This window comes from Cyclopterus lumpus, chromosome 17, assembly GCF_009769545.1.
Source record: "Cyclopterus lumpus isolate fCycLum1 chromosome 17, fCycLum1.pri, whole genome shotgun sequence".
In the NCBI taxonomy this organism is placed as follows: Eukaryota; Metazoa; Chordata; class Actinopteri; order Perciformes; family Cyclopteridae; genus Cyclopterus; species Cyclopterus lumpus.
This window is the reverse complement of record NC_046982.1, coordinates 6,358,731-6,379,268: the sequence shown is the minus strand read 5'-3', so window position 1 is coordinate 6,379,268 and position 20,538 is coordinate 6,358,731. Positions and strand designations below refer to the sequence as shown.

General features: G+C 44.9%; 1 protein-coding gene across 3 annotated transcripts; it reads left to right on the top strand.

The window, feature by feature from the left end:
* Positions 1-218: 218 nt before the first annotated feature.
* On the top strand, positions 219-19,117 carry sugt1 (SGT1 homolog, MIS12 kinetochore complex assembly cochaperone). 3 transcript variants are annotated; one of them, XR_004611290.1, is made up of 14 exons: positions 219-375; positions 463-511; positions 1,145-1,235; positions 1,352-1,421; positions 1,831-1,901; positions 3,263-3,316; positions 5,124-5,152; positions 5,368-5,390; positions 5,875-5,971; positions 7,310-7,417; positions 16,495-16,585; positions 17,336-17,508; positions 18,340-18,884; positions 18,917-19,117. XR_004611290.1 is itself a non-coding variant. In XM_034554762.1 (13 exons), exons 1-13 carry the CDS (start codon positions 362-364, stop codon positions 18,439-18,441), a joined length of 972 nt encoding a protein of 323 aa, XP_034410653.1. In that variant the 5' UTR covers positions 219-361; the 3' UTR covers positions 18,442-19,117. The 3 variants fall into 3 exon arrangements, 2 of the variants coding, with proteins under 2 accessions (XP_034410653.1, XP_034410654.1); XM_034554762.1 differs by having other exon boundaries at positions 18,340-19,117; XM_034554763.1 differs by having other exon boundaries at positions 224-375; positions 466-511; positions 18,340-19,105.
* The last annotated feature ends 1,421 nt before the right edge of the window (positions 19,118-20,538 follow it).

Genomic DNA, 20,538 nt, shown 5'->3' with positions numbered 1-20,538 from the left:
AAATAAAATTACTCACCTTTACTAGGTGCACCATCAAGTATACATTTACTGAATGCTTCTTCTAATGCTACTCTATTCCCCGCTACATTTATTGTATTTAAGGAATGACAATCCTTTTTTTTGCACGAGTATTTTGACATCAAAAGTCATCCGTCAAATGCGAAAGTGTTTCATGCGGTGACTCCTCCAGGCCGCCAGGTGGCGGTGTCGCAGAGTGAGCGGCGCGCAGTCGGATGTTGACAGGCCCTGTCGCTGGGCTCGAGCTGTGGCAGCTGCCGCGATCACGTTTCCAGAACTCTCCACGTTTCGCTTGAATTATTCCTGCCGCTCCAGATAGACTGTCCACATCCGCAGCGAAGCCATGGCAACCGAAAGGCAAGACCGACTCGTCTTGTGAATACTTTCTTTAGTCAAACACGTGTTTGTCTGCGGCCGGTTGTAACTGTTGGTCTCTCGTTGTAGCAGGTTCCCCGAGAGCTTCATTGACGAGGATCCACAGAAAGCTCTGGAGGTAAACATTAGCGTCAGCTAGCCAAACAACCAGGCGTCTCTGTCGCATCACATTAACCATAAAGTCTCCCGACGAGCTGTTCCGCGTAGTGAATTAAAGCGCGCTGTCATCAACGTTAACGTTTCTGATGTTAGCACCGACTCTTACACTAACTAACTAGCTAGCTAAGTTAGCTCACGTTTCCTGCTAGCATCACTTCGCTCGAAGAGCAGGTTGCTAACGTTACGTATAACAACTTTAGCGTTACGCCACGGCACCAGTTCTGTCTTAGGATGCATTTAGTTTGACTTAACAACCGGTACTAATGCGACACTTGGCCGTCGTGGGGCGTTATTACTAGATAACGTTGGTGATGTATGATAGATATGTCCGGCTGTCAGCATTATAAGCATGCACACTGTATTCTTCAACGAATTCAACTAGCTAGAAGTCACTCACGGATTCTAGCGTTATTCGGTTTGTTTGTATCACCCACTTACGTTTCGGATGTTTACAGTTATGTGGTCATTGATACGTGTTTGATATGCGTTATGATATCTCATTAATGCTCCTTTCAAACGTGTCAGCAACTCCAACTGAATCCAAACAGTCCTGTGAGCTGTCTACTTAAAACCCATCTTGTGTTCTTCGTAGGAACTCAATGAGGCCTTGCAAGGAGACTCTGACAACGCTGAGTGGTTTTGCCAGCGTGCCTATGCCCACATACTTCTCAAAAACTTCAGCTGTGAGTCTGTGGACTACGTGTATTGACATGTTGGTCATAACACAATCCTTTTGAATGAAAATGCACTTTCTTTTTTCCCAAAACCATAAATAAAACGTGTTTTTCTTTTTTTGCAGGTGCTATTGATGATGCCAAAAAAGCACAGCAGCTAACACCCAGCCTTCCCCTTGCTTTCATGCGAACAGGGTGTGTACTTAAATATGATCAAGAAAATTAGGGAACATGTTTTTGTTGGCGTATCTGCTTAACTGAAGCTACTATATATGGAACCAATGACTCGGTTGTTTAGCTAAATCTGTAATATATATATAGTATATGATTGCACAAGTGGTTCCATTACAACTCACTTCTGCTATGAACATTCGATCCAACATTCCTGTTGCTGGAGTTGGAGTCACGTTAAGGCCAATGTCAATTAGAGGATGTTTTTCTCTGCAGCCAGCCATAAAGTTTATATACAATAATTGTTGTCGTTATTTAACTTCTTTTAATAAGGTACGTGGTCCAAATTGTGTATGTCGTAAGAGGTCACTTTTATTTTTACAACACCGTCAGAGCTAAGTATATGTGGCATGTTTTTGTCTTCCAACCGCAGAATAGCAGAATACCACCTGAGCCACTATGAGTCAGCACATGCAGCGTTCACTGAGGGACACCAGCTGGATGGTGAGTACAGCCTGTTTTGGCCTGGAGTACAAACTTCTCATCATTCTACTCTCTACCAACCACTGTTTGCACCAGTGTGCTGTCTGGTTCACTCTCCTCATTGAATACAAAGGGATGAACCTGAGACCTCAGCTATAGGGATAAAATGCAATACGGTGAGACTTCTGAGCGTACAGGTTTTATTAAATCGCCCACACTATGGCCTGGAAAAGTACTCTCTTCTGATTGCCTGGCAGCCGGTAAGTGTATTACAGGACACTTCCAACATAGTTTTGGTCAACAGTTTAACCAAAGTCGTAAATCAGGGCTCGATGTGCCGTGAATTGAATTGCAGTAACATAACAACCACATTCTTTACTTATTCACCAGTTATTTCACTGACAAAACTAAGAATACTCTAGGTCAGACTGACTACAAACAAACTTTAGAAAAATAAAATTCTGAGTCCGTATTTCTCTGTGGTCTCTAGCATGATATATGAGTGGTAGTTCACCCTCCTGTTTTTTTCTTGACTCCACCATGTCAATTGTATTTCTATATCCGGAGACCTTGTGTCTTGTTGTTATTCCCATATTTCATGCGGTAGTTGATGCTAGCATTCTTCTTATGCTTCTTCCTTCTTCTAATGATTAAACCATTTTAAAACGGCAACTTAAAAACAAGTGTTTTACAAGTGCTACACGTCCAGTTTACGAAATGTGGCTTTCGAACTGTAGACATTGTCAACCCAGACACAATTACCTCAGTTTCAACATCAGTTGGGACCAAACTCTCATTAATGTCTTACTACAGCTGCAGTGTCTCTATCTCTGTTCCCCCAAAACCACCAAAACATGAACACAAGGACTATCACTCCATTCTATTTGTATATACTTCCTTTTGTAATTATCCGTGACATAGTAACTTGCACTATTTTTAAGCAATTGGCTATTCAAAAACCAAACAGCTGGAGCTGGCCAGCAGAGGGTGAACAAGGATATAACGCTATATTTTCATAGACATAACAGAACAAGCTATTTTGCTTTTTTCGAAGCGTCGACCCTTCAGGGCTCTATTAGCAACTGGATAAGCGGTCAACATTTAAGCATTGGGATTGAAGAAAAGGATTTAAAAAGTCAAAAGTGTTGCAAATCCATTTATATACAAATTTTAAGCAAAACAGATTTTGATTGTAAAAATGTGCCTCTGAACACTGGAAACAACCTCATTGAATGTATGACTTCAGCACTCTCTTCGTCAAACCACTTCACCTCAAATGTTGACACTAGATTCTCTAATATGGCCTCTTCTTTTATTCTATCAACGTTTATTACTTAATGAAGCAAAGCAAAAAATGTCTTTTTTTTGTGTGATTTCCACAGTTTCTGACAACTCATTTGAGATCTGGATCAAGCGGTGTGAGGAGATGATGGGAGGTAAGTAGCTGAACAGAAACTTTAATAATGCCTTTACTTTTGTTAATGTTAGAGCATTATTTAGAGCTGATGTTGGTCTTTGACTGTAGGTTCATGAGGATATTAAATTGTTTTAATGTATTCTGAATGTCTAAAGATGTTATGTATTGGTACACAATATGGCCTGTGGCGCTTTCAGTTGGAAAAAATAAATAGTTTCAGACCTCCAGAGTCCGATTACCAGTTGCACTCTAAACTTCTCTATGCTATTTACTCCGTGCTATTAAACACTCAGCTAAATGGCACAGTCAGGGAGCTGATCAGCCCATCTGATCAAACAAATGAGCTCACACACACCGCGAATCCACGATGTGAGTGTTTAGGCAGAGCTGCTCAGTCCAATAAAAGATGCATGCCATGCCAGGGCGGTGTGTTTCTGTTTGCTGGTGATGCCTGGGCCCCCTGGATCATCTCGAGTAAACAAGAGCATGAGTTTTGACAAACACGCTTTACACCCGCATGCACACGTACTCCTGGGAGCGGTATGATTCATCAGAGTTAACGTTACTGATGTTTGAAAGCCCCTGATGAGACCTAACTCCTTCATAGGCCTGCACACGCATGCACGCACAGACAGGGTGTACATCAACCCCCCCCCCCCCACACACACACACACACACACACACACACAAAAACTTGAAAGTACCCTACTTGCGTCTACTCACACCAGCAGCACACATTTTTCTTTCGGCGATGGTGTGTTTACCATCAACACAAACACACACACACACACACACACACACACACACAGCACCCTGCTGGTTTAAAAATACACAAACTCCGACAGTCTTTTTCTCCAAACACCCTCCCCGCCCCTTCTCACCATTTCAAACGTGACCTCATTAAGACGACATTAACACTCCTGTCGTTCTCTCTCTCTCTCTCTCTCTCACTCTGTCTCTGTCGCTCTCTCTGTCTCTCTGTCTCTCTCTCTGTCTCTCTCTCTGTCTGTGTGTGTGTGTGTGTAATGAAGTCATTGAATAATGTATGATAGCATGCACGTAAATGGTGATCAGGCCTGCTTGGGCTCACAGGGCTTTTAATGGGCGTGGATGGACCAGTAAAACAAACTGGCGTAAGATGGGAAGAACTTGTGGCGGGGTTTGTACATCATGGTGTTGGAAAAGAGAAATGGCCGTTTTCTGATGTTGGGCAGCCTAGAAACAGGAACAGCAGGCTGCCGCAGCCACTGTGCCAGCAACAGCCTCAGCCGGCCCGTGGTAGCTGCTTCCCGACATCCGAAAACGACCTCATCTGTTTTTAGGACTTTTATGAATTTGAATTGATTAGAGACTAAATTAATTTGTTCTCTATCTAGCCTGCTAGACAAACCGTTTTTCCTCTTTCCCTTTTTTCAGTTAAGTTTTTATCTTTTCAATTAATCCTCTTCACCCCCCACCAGTTACGCAATAAGCGAATATTTGATGATTGTTATATATTTATGTAGTCGTGATTTCAGTGTTTACAGCACTCGCTTATATTTCAAAAAGGGTTGTAAAATTAGTTCTTCAAGTAAATTGTAGCACACCAGTCAACTTGAATCAAATAAAACATCACAGCAACACAAAAATGCATATGGACATTTCTGGGGGGCAAATGTGAGTCCTGGTATGGAACAATGTCTGCTATTTTCTTTTTGTGATCTGTTTTTAAATTAAAATGTTTGCCATCGTAGACAAGAGACTAGAATTTGATTTAGGAATCTTTTTAAGGTTTATTTAATGGTTTCCACCTGCCACTCGCCCAAATTCTTCTTCTCTCTTTCCAGAGCAGACGCAGATCGACAGTGACAACAGGGTGAGTTTCTCTGCACGGCCACCTGGTGGCATTGTTGCTCTCAGCATCAGCCTCGTGTCTGCTTCTGTTTGCTCCTGTTCAAAGAAGGGGAGCCTAAGCTTCTTTTGTTGTGTCCTCTTTTTTTTCTCCCTTTCTTGTTGTTTCATCCCTCTGCCTTCTCGTCACATCCTCCTCTCTAATTGTCTCTCCGTCTCGGGGGCTGAATGACCGAGCAGACACCAGCGGTTCCACCTGTGAAGTAAGTGCATAAATGTAAATACGCCTTATCTCGGCATCTGTTTTATGTTTTTAATGTTTGTTTTTATTTATTACACGAGCGTGATGATTAACCAAGCCCTGCTGCGTCAAAGCTGCCCCCGTTCTTTACGTCTGTAAAAACAATGTGCATACGAGTCATGCTAATGATGTGCTGCGTTTTATCTTTTTAAAGTTGTTGTTTTCAAGAAGTTTTCTATATTCACAATAGCAGTGAAGGAAATGACATACTTCTTCATACTTGCTAATCAAGTGTGTGTGTGTGTGGTGTGTGTGGTGTGTTGTGTGTGTGTGTGTGTGTGTGTGTGTGTGTGTGTGTGTGTGTGTGTGTGTGTGTGTGTGTGTGTGTGTGTGTGTGTGTGTGTGTGTGTGTGTGTGTGTGTGTGTGTGTGTGTGTGTGTGTGTGTGTGTGTGTGTGTGTGTGTGTGTGTGTGTGTGTGTGTGTGTGTGTGTGTGTGTGTTTGCAGACATGACTGGTACCAAACAGAGTCTCAAGTCATCGTCACAGTCATGGCAAAAAATGTACCCAAGGATGGTGTGTGTGTCAACTTCATGGAAAAAGAGGTATAAACACACACTTAAGTGCAGTGTTGAAGTGAAGAGCAACTTTGTTTTCTTTCTTTCTTTGTGTGTGTGTGTGGAACAGGGATGCTCTTGGGTGTTTCCTCAGGGGGACCTCCTCACACACACACACACACACACACACACACACACTCCCCATAGACCCAACTATGCCTCCAGTGGCGCCTTGTTAACATTGCCTCCAAAGTACAGATCTAAGAACAATTTACCCTCCCCAGCTCCTCCAACCTCCTAATTGTCTGTAGATAGACGGCATAACTGATCTAGGATCAGCTGCGGAGCCCTCTGGGGACAACACTCTCTTTCTCTCTTTCTCTTTCCCTGTGCTTCTTCCCGCTTCTTTCCCTCTTTCCGAGGGGTAACTGCAGGGCACCCCAGGGAACGGCATTGTCTTTCCTAATAGAATAACAACTGAGTTTACCCCATTTCAAAAGAAATAGTTCACTCGCTTTGAATCCCACAGTCACTTGTTAAGCTCCCTCTGTCTGTGGTGTGAAGTACAGATAAGTTCATATATTTTTTTACTAGGTCAGTATATACAAAAGAAATTAAAGATGAAAGGCAGTGGTTCCACTTCTTTTCCCTGGCGACTGAGCATGCAGCAGCTGTATACCTACAGACGGCGCAGGGATTCAACTGGAAATGAATAATAAGGCTTTGATAGTTTTGCGGAATTGCCCAAAAGCGACTTTGGCTAACTTTCCAAGCTTTTATCCCAGATGAACCACTTCTTACACACAACTGGTCCTAAATCAGAGGCGTTGATTTGCAAACGATTACAAGTTCAAGTAACGTGCTGTTGATGACCCTGAGATGATAACCGCTGAGTTATTCCCCAAATGGGCCGCTTTGAGTGCTTGTCTATATGAAGGCAGCGTTCGCCAAGAACGGGTGTGGAGATTTGGGCCACAGCCGAGTCCACGTCCCTCTAAACAAGCCACCCACCCAGTCCTAGTGAGTGACAGGCTGTTAGGAGCTGTCTGTCCCCTCATCACTGGTCACTCTGGCTGAAGGGGACAGCGGCGAGAGAGAGGATACTCCTGGCCGACAAAACCAGCCACATCAGATGATTATTCTCGTGGACAAGCTGACAACTTCACACACACACACACACACACACTCTGTTTCTATATTTTTGTTTGGTGTGTTTTCTAAAAACTGCAGTGAAGTCAAATGAAAATATGAACACAGGAATTAAGTTATGTCATCTAGAAAGAACAAAAATGGCGGGTCCAAAGGTACGATTTACCTCGTCGACTTACTGCCCAGCCCAACGGCAGCCAACGAGGGGTATTAATGTCTGGTGTCTGCTCTCTTCAGCTCTCTGCCACCATACAGCTGGCATCAGAGGAGAACTACAACCTCGACCTCCACCTCCTGCACCCCATCGTCCCTCAACAGAGCAACTTCAAGATCCTCACCACCAAGGTATCGCAGTCACTTTTAACTTTAGTGAATGGTTGTATGTCCCTACATGTGCCCTTGATGGACTGGCGGCCTGTCCAGGGTGTCCCCTGCCTTCGCCCTATGTCAGCTGGGATAGGCTCCAGCGCCCCCGCGACCCTAATGAGGATAAGCGGTATTGAAAATGGATGGATGGATGGATGGATGTGCCGCATGATGTGACTCTTTCTAGGAAGCAAATGTTTTCACACTCTGGCGTACATATTCGATGGATTGACGTGTTTCTGACATCTTTGCTGTGACAGACGTGCTCATGAAGCTGAAACAAAGACGTGCATGTTTTCAACTACACCAATTCTGTTTGATGGTCCATTGTTCACTAAAAAGACACATCAAAGCTTCGGGATGCGTGTTCTCTGATTTTTGGAGCAGACGGGACACAAAAACATCCCCCAAAAAAACCTGCTGCGTTGTGTCCTTTCTCGGGTCACAGTGACCACGACTGAGCAACACTTAGTAAGTTGAGATAATAAAATGACCTTCGAGTTGGATAATGCCAACTGGCCATTTCATTTCTGGAATATCTGGGTTTTCAATATTTTTATGCGGCATAAATGTTTTTGGGATTGGGCTCATTCTTATGAGCGCCTGGAGGTAATTCTCTTTTAATTTTGGACTCAAAGATGAACTGATTGGAATTTGGTTCTCTAAGGTCACTGTGACCTCACAGAAACACGTATTTGGCCATAAGTCAATAATTCCTGTGCTAATTATGACAATACCACACAAATGTCTAAAAGGATCAAATGATGAGCTGATGACATGAATGTGAACTGCAACCTGACCGATTGACGGCGGCTAAATAATAACCAGGTTAGAGGGTTCCGTGTACAAGTTACTAATCAAAACTAAATTGAATATAATCTGATCAGATCGATTTTATGAAATCAGTGGCGGTACGCAGCCCTGTGAGATGGTGGTTTTCTGATGTTTTTCTCAGCTTCAGTGGAATATAAAACTGTTTACCACTTTACAACTTTTTCCTGAAACTGAAAAACATAAACAAGCATGGAAGAAACAACATTTTTAGGTCGTAGAAGCACTCCAGCGAAGTTTTTGAAAGACAAAAAGTGGTTTTCAATCAGACAGTGAGGACATCCGAGTGGATACACTCAACACCGTAAAGAAGCAGACTATTAAACATGTCAGGGAACATGTTTTATGTCCCATAAAGAAAATATGATGTAGTAACGTCACACACTGGAGAAATGCCGGCGCTGCTCTGACGACGCTTCCCATCTCTGAATTGCAATTTTTGCCCGACAGCATCACACAACGTGATATTATCTTTGTATTCGGGCTTTTATTGTCTAATAGCTCATCATTAATTATGCTTTGTGTCTTTCTCAAAGATGTTAATGACTCTAATGATAGTCGGATAGTGAAGACGGCAAAGAAGGAAACCGTGCAGATGTGAGTTTAAGCAGCTCACTGAAATTGACTGATCCTTACCACTCTGAGATTAACATCTTAAATCTCTTCAATAATTTAAAGCAGTGTAAAGCAGGCTGTCACTACCTATAATTCCTTAATGCCGGTTAAGCTTACTGTAGCTGGAGTAGAAAGCCCCCCAAAAAATCCACTCTGGCTGTTTACGGTGTGGCTCCTGTGGAGACGTTAGCGGAGTTCCCACAAATCCGCTCTCCTACACACACACACACACACACACACACACACACACACACACACACACACCTCTATCAGGGCTGTGCTCGCTAAGAGTTCCTCAGCACTGTTAAAGGTGATTATGGGCCTAATGAGTAGGAAGGGCACTTTTTACTATAGACTAATTAATGTGCATTAAAGAGGATGTGGGCTAACGAGTGTGCTGGCTGAGTGTGTGTGTGCTGATTCAGGGTTTAGTCCACTGTCAGGTTTCAGACGGAGGATCAAGAACCAGGTTTTGTGTGATTTTGTTTTGATTTTCTTTTTTTTCTTCTTTTTTTTCTTTTACTCGTTAAGGAGGAAGAGAGTCTTTTAGGTGATTAATCACTCCGGTCTTACTGAACTTCTCGCCCTGCTTTCTTTCCCAGGGATCCGGTTTATTCCTCAGAACTACTATTCTGATTTCACCGGGTTTTTCAGACGTTATTTTCCAAAGCGTCTTTAGTTGTATCCTATTGCAAGTAACTCAACCAGAAGCTTTTGATTAGAAAGTATGCTTCGGAAAAAAAGATAATCAACCACAATGGACCAGTTAACCATTTATTAGCTCTCCACACAGGTTGTTCACTCATATTCTCATATATATTACTCGTATGTTGGGGCAATGTTTTCATCTGGTTTCATGTAAATCAGACATTTTGACAACATTGGGGAAGATTTGCTAAAAAAACACAAGCGCGAGCTGCAGTTTTCGAGGGATTTGTCGCTTCATCTGCATATTATTTAACCCCTCATACAACGGTGGGCCTCTCTTTCACACGGCAGCGGCGCCACTGCGCTCCGACACCCGTCATTTCCACAGGCCTGCACGCGGCGGCCCACGTCTTTTCGCGGTGGCGAGCAACGCTTTGGCTACGTAGTGAAATGAACCCAGCGGGCAGCGCGGCGCCAACTGTGTGAGAGACGCTTAAGGCAGCGTCTCATAATGTATTCACTTGCCCGGATGACCCTGGGACTGCCCTCCAGATGCAGTTCATCCACGGCAGTCTCGGAAATAAATGATAATTCAGTGATACTGACTCCACAAAAGTTTACTTCCACCAAAGTTGAATCCCACATGAGACGGAAAAAGTCTATTACTTATAAAATTCTGATCTAGTAATGTCTAGTTGGAGTTACGACCGACCTTTTATTGAAATGAAAAAGAGACGAACCAAATGTACACAAGCCACCTACACGAGTAGCGCGGATTGGAGATGATATTGATACAGCTGATGTTTCTCTTGGATACTGAGGTAAATGCTGCCAAATGCGTTATATAAATGTCATTTCATAACACGCAACAGTGCAGCCTATAATGGGGGCGCCGCAGGGATTTTCAACAGTCGCAAAAACCTCTGAATTCGTCTGTCGGGCTTTGAAAACTACTACAATAGCAGTGTTATTGTTGGTTTCAGTAGTCGGTCATGTTCAAACCCGGAAGAATGGATTTGGCCTTTCCGGGGCAGCGGATATATGCCATTATACCATTATCTCCGTTTTTGGTCTCCACCAGCTCGTCAGGTTCTCTGGTTCTTTAGCTAAGAAATGATCCTCTGTGTTCACCAGCTTGTGGCTACAGGTGTCGTTTGGTGTTGAGTCGGGTACAATGTTTGTTTTTTTTCTAACATTCTTCAGTTTCTTTTGTGAAATGGGAGAAAAAAAGAATCAGTATTTCTAAGAAAATAATAGTTGTCAGGGTTACCAAAACCCCAAATCATTCTAACAATCCCCAGCCTTATACATATTATTATTATTATTATTATTATTATATATGTTATTGTATTGTGGGCTGCACGGTGGTGTAGTGGCTAGCACTGTCGCCTCACAGCAAGAGGGCCGCGGGTTCAATTCCCGGTCGGAGCGGTCCTTCTGTGTGGAGTTTGCATGTTCTCCCCGTGGCAGCGTGGGTTCTCTCCGGGCTCTCCGGCTTCCTCCCACAGTCCAAAGACATGCTGCAGGTTAATTGATCTCTAAATTGCCCATAGGTGTGAATGTGAGAGTGAATGGTTGTATGTCCCTACATGTGCCCTCGATGGACTGGCGGCCTGTCCAGGGTGTCCCCTGCCTTTGCCCTATGTCAGCTGCGATAGGCTCCAGCGCCCCGCGACCCTAATGAGGATAAGCGGTATTGAAAATGGATGGATGGATGGATGGATGTTATTGTATATGTTGTTATTATTAGATGTGTGTAACATGGATAGACTAGCATAAACAAACACAAAAACAAGCGCTTACATCAAGTGCCTAAAAAGAAATGCTCTGGTATCGACATCTCCAAACAAGCCCCACAAGCCACCGAGCATCCAATGAGGACTTTTATTCTAGTTTATTTCACAGCGAGGCCGCGGGGGAATGAAAGGGCAGTGCGTGATCACAGGTGCAGAAAATATACACCGTTTGGTGCCACAGCAGCAACAATGTGATTGGTGGCATTACATAACCTGACATCTGTGCTGTGTGCATTATATCCAGCGGCTGCACTGTGCCGAGTGGAGACTGACCTGCACAGAAACTGCCCTCTCTCTCAAAAAAAAAAAACGACTACCACTCACACTTTTCCATGGCAACAGCAGAGACTACATACCAGAGGTGCACGTGGGTTGCAGCTTAAACAAGGGCTCAGTCTTCGAGAGACCACAGCTGAAGATGGTCTTGCACTTTTTCGCTCGTCTCACTCTGCTGTGTTTTTTTTGGGTTTCATTAATGCTTTGTCTGTCTCTCCATGGCCTGTAACGGACACACACACACACAAACATACCGTCTGTCTGCCTTTCTCCCTATCTTGCGTGTACACACACACACACACACTTTTCTACCTCTCTAGGATAACAAGAAAGAGAGTGTTCAAACCCTCCTCCTCTCCCACAAAGCCCTGCCTGTTCCATGGTCCACTGGGCTCCTCCGGTACACATGGCCCCCTTGCGCACACACACACACCCACACACACGCACACACACACACACTGAGCTTATAAACCCTCATTGGCAGCATTCAAATGTTCAAGACGGCATAACGGCACCTCAAAACTCTACAGGTGAAATGTGTGCGCACGCCAATGTGAGAGGCCCACTCGACACCGAGCCGCTTTCCCAATGCGCGTCTCATTTAAATATTTTGGAGACGTTTCATTTTTCTGAAGCCAAGAAGCCACCGGGGAGAACAAAAAAACATTCAAATGAGCATCGGCATCAGCAAATCAAGTTTCCCCCAGATTGGCACGCATCCCTAATGAGCGTTTTGGAAGAGGGAGAGAAACAAAAATGATTTGCCCTCCGAGCTGTTGATTCCCAAACAATGTCGGCCTGTCTGTCTCTGTAATAGGCTGCCCTGCACTCTCCGCTCCACAATGTTTACGCTTCATCTCCTCGCTGTCTTTAAAGACAACTTAGCAGGGGGAGGCTAAACTGAGCACAAGCACACACACCCACACACACACACACACGCGCGCATACAAATACAGAGGCTGAACAGTAATCTTTCAACACACTTGTGCCATTTACACAAAGTGTGTGCGTGTGCGTGTGTGAGAGAGTGTATCGTCTGTAGCACATCATCGTCAGTGCGACCTCCTCCTGTCCTCCACCACGACAGACATTCCAACCGCAGGGGTCACCACGACAACGGGGAGCCAATTACACACCAGTGTGTTTGATCAGAACAGACGGCTGCCGCGTGCGCACACACACACACACACACACACACACACACTTGCACTCTCTCTCTCTCTCTCCCCCTCACTCGGACATCGCACATGCACGTAAACGCACGCACACTCGACACAATTTCTGATCCCCACTCGTTCATTCACTTCCAAACTCATCTCCTTTTGGCTAATAGCAAAAGTGTCATCTCCGCTCTTTAATTTCCACGCCTGTCAACGTCAAAGAATGTTTATATTTATTTCATTTCTTTCTTTCTTGCTGAGTTTGTTTTGAAATCCGCGGGGATCTGGAAAAAGAGGGAGACGATGCAGGGAGGGAAGGAGGGGGAAATTGGGGGGGGTGAGAGTTACAAATGCATGTGACAAACGACACAGGACCCCAGTGCCCTTCTGTAAATAGTGTGTGTGTGTGTGTCCACATGTGTTTGTGTGTCTAGTGCAGTATTGTATTGTCCAGCCCAAGGGTCCTGTGGGTGGTGGCCCCCGAATGTGGCTCTGCTGTCACAAGCCATCTTTTCGCCTGTCTCACACACACACACACACACAGAATTCCCCCCCCCCACCACACACATACACACACACACACACACACACACACACACACACACACACACACACACGGCGCCTGGCCTGCCATGTCCCTTAGAAGCCAGGAAGCACAGATGTGGCAGCAGATTAATGTTGTATGGTCCAAGTGCGTGCATAGAAGCACACACGCACACACACACACACACACACATGCACACACACATACACACAGGGCCGCAGAGTCCTGCTGCACTTCACACAACAGAAATTAAAGACATTATGTGGCACGATTTTACCTCTCTGATCATTAACTAATCCATTTATAACAGCACCCGCCTGTCACTCAAAGTGCACTCGACTTAATCAATGTTCAGTTTTTTGTAAAAATGTTTATTTCTGCTGTGACGTTGGCCATTTTAACATGAGGGGGGGGGAGCATATTTTTAAATAGGTGCACAGTATAACTAGGAATGTGATCTATTGGGGTTAAAAGGGCATTTTCCGTTTCGTCTCGACTCAAATGTCACAATGTGTAACTGCTCATCCAGAGGATAAACAAACATGTAATGAAACACACACGATGCATCTAAAGACATCCAACCCTGTGTAATCAGAATTACAAGCACCGCTTTAAAGGCCGTAGTAGTTTGAACGCCAAGTGTCTGTCAGCAATTAGAGCAGGTTGGCAAATCAGCACTTTGATACAAACTGAAGTCTGCAAAGCACCATGAGACCCCTAACCGAGCTCCAAGGAACCGTCTTTTAAAGAAACAAAACATTATTCCACATGCCAAGAGGTCTTTTAAAGAAACAAAACATTATTCCACATGCCAAGAGGTCTTTTAAAGAAACAAAACATTATTCCACATGCCATGAGGTCTTTTAAAGAAACAAAACATTATTCCACATGCCATGAGGTCGTTTAAAGAAACAAAACATTATTCCACATGCCAAGAGGAACCATCTTTTAAAGAAACAAAACATTATTCCACATGCCAAGAGGAACCATCTTTTAAAGAAACAAAACATTATTCCACATGCTAAGAGGAGCCGATTCAAAAATGGATTGTCAGAAATCAGTTTATCTAGTTTATTTAGTCTCAACTAATGAAAGTGTTAAAAAAAGCAACATAGAAACGTATCCTGGATAATTTAGTCATTCAATTCAGAAGCCGGAAACCAAAATCTTTTAGTGAATTTTGTCATTGTTTTAAATTTCTTTTTGACTTTGATTACTCGTCTAATTGTTGCAGCGCTACACGGCACGTCACTGCTGGGGGAAAAAAGTATGATGTCTTTGGCAGGTCGAGCCAGATTTAGAGTCGGATAAATGAACCTTTTAAGTTGCATTCTAGCGCCATAGTATTTTAATTATTGATCCGAAAGTGAGCCGTCATGAACCGCTTTACGTGCCGTGAAACAAGAACGATGCTTCCTGCTCGCTGTTAGCCAGAATTCACCCGAACATCTGTATGCACACAGACTTTTATTGAATTTTGATTAGATAACCAGATATTTTTGTAATACGATAGCTCGTCTTTTATGTTAATGCTTCAGCCAAGAGGGTTTCATGCAAATCCAAGCTTTTGAAGTGCTCCAACAGATGGGAGACCCAGCATCGCCTATGCATGAAACCAATTCAATGAACGAGTGTTGCCTCCAGAACCCTGGACACCCAAAAAAACTTCCACCACCTCAAGATTCTGGGGGCGGACTAATATGACATGCCTCTGCAAGCATTTTTTGCGGCGGTGATTTAGTTGCTTCAAAGAAGGAGTGGCGGCTGTCGAGGCCGGGTTACGCCCCAAAGATCGAGTTCCTACGACGGGACGTTGGACCGCAACGGGAGACAAACTCATTCATAACCGATCCGAAACGGGTTGAAACGAGGGGCGAGAGGTGATGAATAATTTAAATGTGGATATAACGACTCACATTCTCCACGCGGTCCCTCCTGGAAGGCATTCATTGTGTCGAGCTCTCTTGTGCAGTTCATAACCTGCTTACTTTCTCACCGCCTCACGCCCTGTTAATCACAGCGTGAAGTAGGACTGGGGGGGGGGGGTCAGACTGTTGTTCCCTGAAAGTTAACAGTAATGCAACCCCCCCCCCCCTAAATTCTGAAGTTAGAAAAGATTACCTCACATAATCAGATTGTATGCACAAGACTCTGCAAAAAGCTGGGTGACATCGTCTTTTGAAGGATGAGTATGAATTATTTGGGCGGTGACCTGTATTCTCAGCAGAGATCTTCTTTTTTTAGTCTCGGCCCGCTCCGCAGGTGAGCCAAAAAAAAAGTTAATTTCGAAAGAAAGAGAGAGGGAGAGAGGCCCCTATTTCTGCGCAGCCGAAAGTGCTGACACGCACCAAAGCGATCCATCAGAGTGCCGCCGCTCGCTCAGGCTCATCACCTCGCCGGAGAAGGTAGCAGCGATCATGCACGTCTCCCCTCCTCCCCCGATCTGCTCCCCAGCACTCGCGCCTCGCCCAGCGCCAGTCGGCCTCCTCATCTCGAGCCTCGGCTAGCTCTCCTCTGGCACCCTCATAAATGAATCATCACATCGGGCAGCAAAGCAGAAATGTTCCTTAATTGCACCGACATAACCAGCGCTGTCTTTCACATGCACACACATCAAACGCACACACACTCCGTTAATGGGTGGTATGGTGGGGGGGGGGGGGGGGTTTGCGTGTCTCGCTGGTATGTGCCCTGTCAATGCAGCTCAGTGTTAAAGGCAAGTGTCCATGTCCTCTCTCCCCTCATTGTTTTCCTCCGCTCCCATGTTCTCCCGGTGTAATGATTTGGATCAGATGCTGCTGTGTAGAATTAGGATCTCCCTCTTCTTCCTGCCCCCAACCCCCCCCCCCCCCCCCCCAACCCCCCTTCTGCTCGCTCCATCTCTCACACTGGCCCCTCTGGCTGACAGGCATCTCGTTAGTGCAGTATGTCTGTCAGTGAGGTTCGAGATTGAGCTGTGCCCCCGCATATCCCTGATGTGTGTCTCTCTCTCTCACACACACACACACACATTCTCTCTCGTAGCTCTGAGCAGACAGCCTCTCCGGCCTCAATAATGATCTAATGTCCTGTACTTTGAGGGTGTCACTTTAATGGTGTTATTTTTGTCCCACGTAACAAAGACATTTTTTTTAAAAATCTCCCTTGTTCCCTTTCCCCGCCAATTGCCCTTCTCTTCTTTGTCAGGTGGAGTTCAAGATGAAGAAGACAGATGCCATCAGATGGGAGAAGCTGGAGGGAGAGGGACAGGAGTCCAAGATCAAACACTTCAATCCAAGTCAGTCCACAGCCGCTGCATTTACACTTCTCTCTCTCTCTCTCTCTCGATCAATATGAGCTCCTGTGTTTGTCTGTTCTGCACTAAAATGAGAGTGGGCAGTCGAGCCCTGCTAGAGTCTTTCAAAGTATACAGGGAGAGGGAAAGGTATGACAGCAAAATATGACTCAGTATTTTAGCCCACACGTTGCCATTACTGACAGGATTAATTACTTATGTAAGTGTGTGTGTGTGGAAGGGGGAGTAAAAGTTAAGTGGGCAGCCAAACCATCCTTTCCATGCATCCAGCTCAGCTTACAGCTCCGACTACTGTTACATTTAAACAGGATATTTGACGTCTGATTTTTATGGGTTCACACTGCCGCACGTCCACACTTGGCCTGAATATGTCGGCCGCGTGTTTGGTGCTGTATTTATGTAAATATGCGTCTGGATTACATTTCCCGCTCTCCATCTCTTGTTGGGATTATAGTGGGCGTAATGCATCCTAAAAATATAGAAATCAAATTGCAAAGTGATCCTTCAGTGGCATAGTGAGCAAAATGAGTTCAGTTAATGAGTCTCGGGCTGATTTAGATGATACAAGTCGAGATATTAAACTGCACATTCAAATCTCAATGAACAACATTTGTGAGCAATAAGCTGTTTGTTTGTTTTCAGCTTGCCATCTTCTCAAATGTCTCCTCTCTCTTGGTCCTAATTGAAACTATTTGACCTGTATCCTAACACGTTGTCTCCCTTCTCCATCAGATCAGTACCCTTCGTCATCCCACATCGCCTGCAAATGGGACAAGATGGTGGTGGACATCGGCGAGGAGGAGAAAAGCGAGAAGCTGGAGGGAGACGCCGCGCTCAACAAGCTCTTCCAGCAGATCTACTGCGACGGCACGGACGAGGTCAAGCGGGCCATGAACAAGTCCTTTGTGAGTATTGTTTAAGTATTGTCACTGAAGCCACCGGGCCGTGGTAGCCAACAAGCGTCCGGGGAGATTAAATGACGGTATTGTTATGAACTCCAGCATAACGGCGTGTTCTGCTGGTGCGTCGGCTCCAAATTCACGACTGAAGGACTTTTCTTCATAAGTTTAGCAGCTCGCCATAAAATATTCAACAAATTGAGCTTTGACTTTGATCATCCACGAGAGAAACACATTTCATGGCGATCCCTCCGATTGTTGTCAGGACCTTTCGATCAACACCGTGAATGTCGTTGGTGGTGCTCGGGGGAACAATCGCGACTGTCTGCGCGTCATTTCGTGGCGATCCATCCAATAGTTGTTGAGATCTCGAGACTGCCATTGCCCTCCATGAACAAAAGATGTCCTGATAGTGAACACTGTGATGTGGACTGATTATCTAGTTAATGAGCTTCCTTGAGAATGTATTTATGTGAACAGAAAGATGTGAGCATGATGATTACAATTCGATGTCTGGATGATTAGATGAGTTGATTGATGATGACCAGCATTCTGTTTCTAACTGATTTGATCTGATTACCTAAAGCTGATACTGTTTTAACATAACAACACAACCCGGAGCAGAAGACCTTTTTAAGGGGAATAACGGTCATCTTATGTGCAAGTCACCCTTTTTAATTATTTGATTTGTTTTGTTTTATTGTGAAATAAAAAAGAAAATGACATATGGGTCGCTGGCAAGAGCTTCAACCTTGTTCATCGACACGCGTCGCGTGAAATCGATGACGCCGTCGGGGTGACACATTAACCACAGCGTTGCCTCTCGTCCCCCTGCAGATGGAGTCCGGCGGCACAGTCCTGAGCACCAACTGGGTTGACGTGGGCAAGAGAAAAGTGGACATGAGCCCCCCGGAGGACGTAGAGTTCAAGAAGTACTGAGCGCTTCACTCCCCCTCCCCCCTCGTTCTTCTCACTCATCCGTCTGAGCTCCAGCAGGGGTGCTTGTTCCGTCATAGCCTCCGTAACTGTGCACTTCTTCTTCCCCCCCCCTCATCCCTATCCCCCATCCCCCTCCCTGCAATAACCTTCTACCTGATGCTGTCAGTTCATTTGACTAATCTGTTGAACGGACTGATATACTCGTCTGATCTTAAAGGCCAACGGACGATAAAGGGAAGTCTGGTTTGAAGTTGTGACTAACGGACCGGAGATCCTTCAGTTCATCTTTCAGAACATTCTTCTTTCTCCTCTCCTCTGCATCCTCTGGTTTTCTCAAAAGCGCCCACAGCCTTTCAATTTCGGGGCCTTTCATGACATCCTATTATCTGCACTTGTATAAAAAAAAAATATAAAAAATAAGAACCGGTTGAGATGTTTAAGTGGTAGCTATGATTGCATTTCTCGGATCATGCAGTTTTTGTTTTAAATTTTGTTCCCTGTTCGCTCAGTAAAAAGTTAACAGCAGTCCTTTTGCAAACTGGCTTCTCTGGAATGATGGCGGCGTGTCGGCCGGAGGCGTGTCGGCCGGAGGCGTGTCACCGGTCGGTCCCTCATTGTGATTTAAGCTTCGGTGTAAATAAATATAAAATAAAAGATTTGTTGTTTGGCTCACAAACTTTCTCTTGTGTTTTATGGTCCGTTGTCACTGGAAACTGCTTTGGACAGGTTGGGGGAAAGGGATCCCACCAGATAAGGGGGGGGGGGGGGCAATATATTATGACCGAGAGCTTTGCTCCGTGATTATATGCTGGGAGGAACGAAATGTGGCATCGCTGATATGAGCGCAGGGCGGTTCAGATATGGCCAACAGCTTGAGGTTTGCCTATCGCGGCTCGATTGGTATCGAGACGGGAGAACCCCGAAGCCGTTTGGCTAGCAGGCGAGGACGCGGCCTTCCCCCCCCCACCCCCCCGAGGTGAAGTGGGGATTTCCAAATAGCGCTGTGGGACAGCAGGCGCCTTCCCCGTTCTCCTACCACATGTATGCAGTGAGGGGGGCAAGAGAGCATTAATATGGATCAGCCTCCAAACCGCATCATCAAGCCTCTCACGCCGAGTTAAGTGTTAAATAAATCACACATCGTTTCATCTCTCGTGACGATCAAACGCCCGTTTGTGGCTCTGGATGGAACTCTTGAGCTTCATAACACACACACACACAAACACACCGCCTCCATCCTTACCCCCTACCCCCTCCTGAGGCGGCTCTGTGACATCAAAAGGAGCTAAGCGCTTTGCATCGTGGGTAAGATCTGGGAGCGTGACGGCTGCAGAGTCTTTAGTCTCATTAAAGAGTTCTAGAGCTGCAACTCTCACATTAAAGGACTCTGGAAACTTCATTCTGCTTGTCCCTTTGGAGCAGCTTCATCTGACACGTGTGCCCAAATGAACCCAACCAAATAAACCGTACGTACAAACAGTATATGAAGTCATCAGGTCAATCACACACACACACAAATGTACTTAAAAACAAACACAAAAAGGTTTATTCGCTGATATTGCACTTTGAGATCGCTTCTTCAAGCAGATGAAAGCCTGTTGGGATGAAAGTGTGCGAGAGCGCGTACAGCACATTGTTTTAATGAGAGCTGCTCGTGAGGGAGAAACTAGGAGTCCAGAAATATTCCTCAAGTGAAACAAACAATGGGTTCTCTTGAAGCCAGCTGACTGCTATTGAAATACTTTGCGCCCCCTATACATTTATTTACATCAGAGTGAAAAGCTCTATGAATACATATATATACGCTTCTCTTACAGATAAATGGGTGGCGTTACACATATTTGGAATCAATGCAGGTGTCAAATCGATCAATGCGTTTAATTGAAAATCGGTCAGCCGGATGTCTCGAATCAAAACCTCTGCTGGAGTTCAGAATGATCTAAAGCCATAGCATAGGGTTTTTTTCTTTTTCTTTTTTATTAACTTATGTTTCTTTCTCCATCTGTGCAGTGTGCGTTTCATGTGAGAACACAGTTACTGATGCTTCCTCTACTCAGACCGACCGGCAACTACAGATAGATGACGATAAGAAGCCCC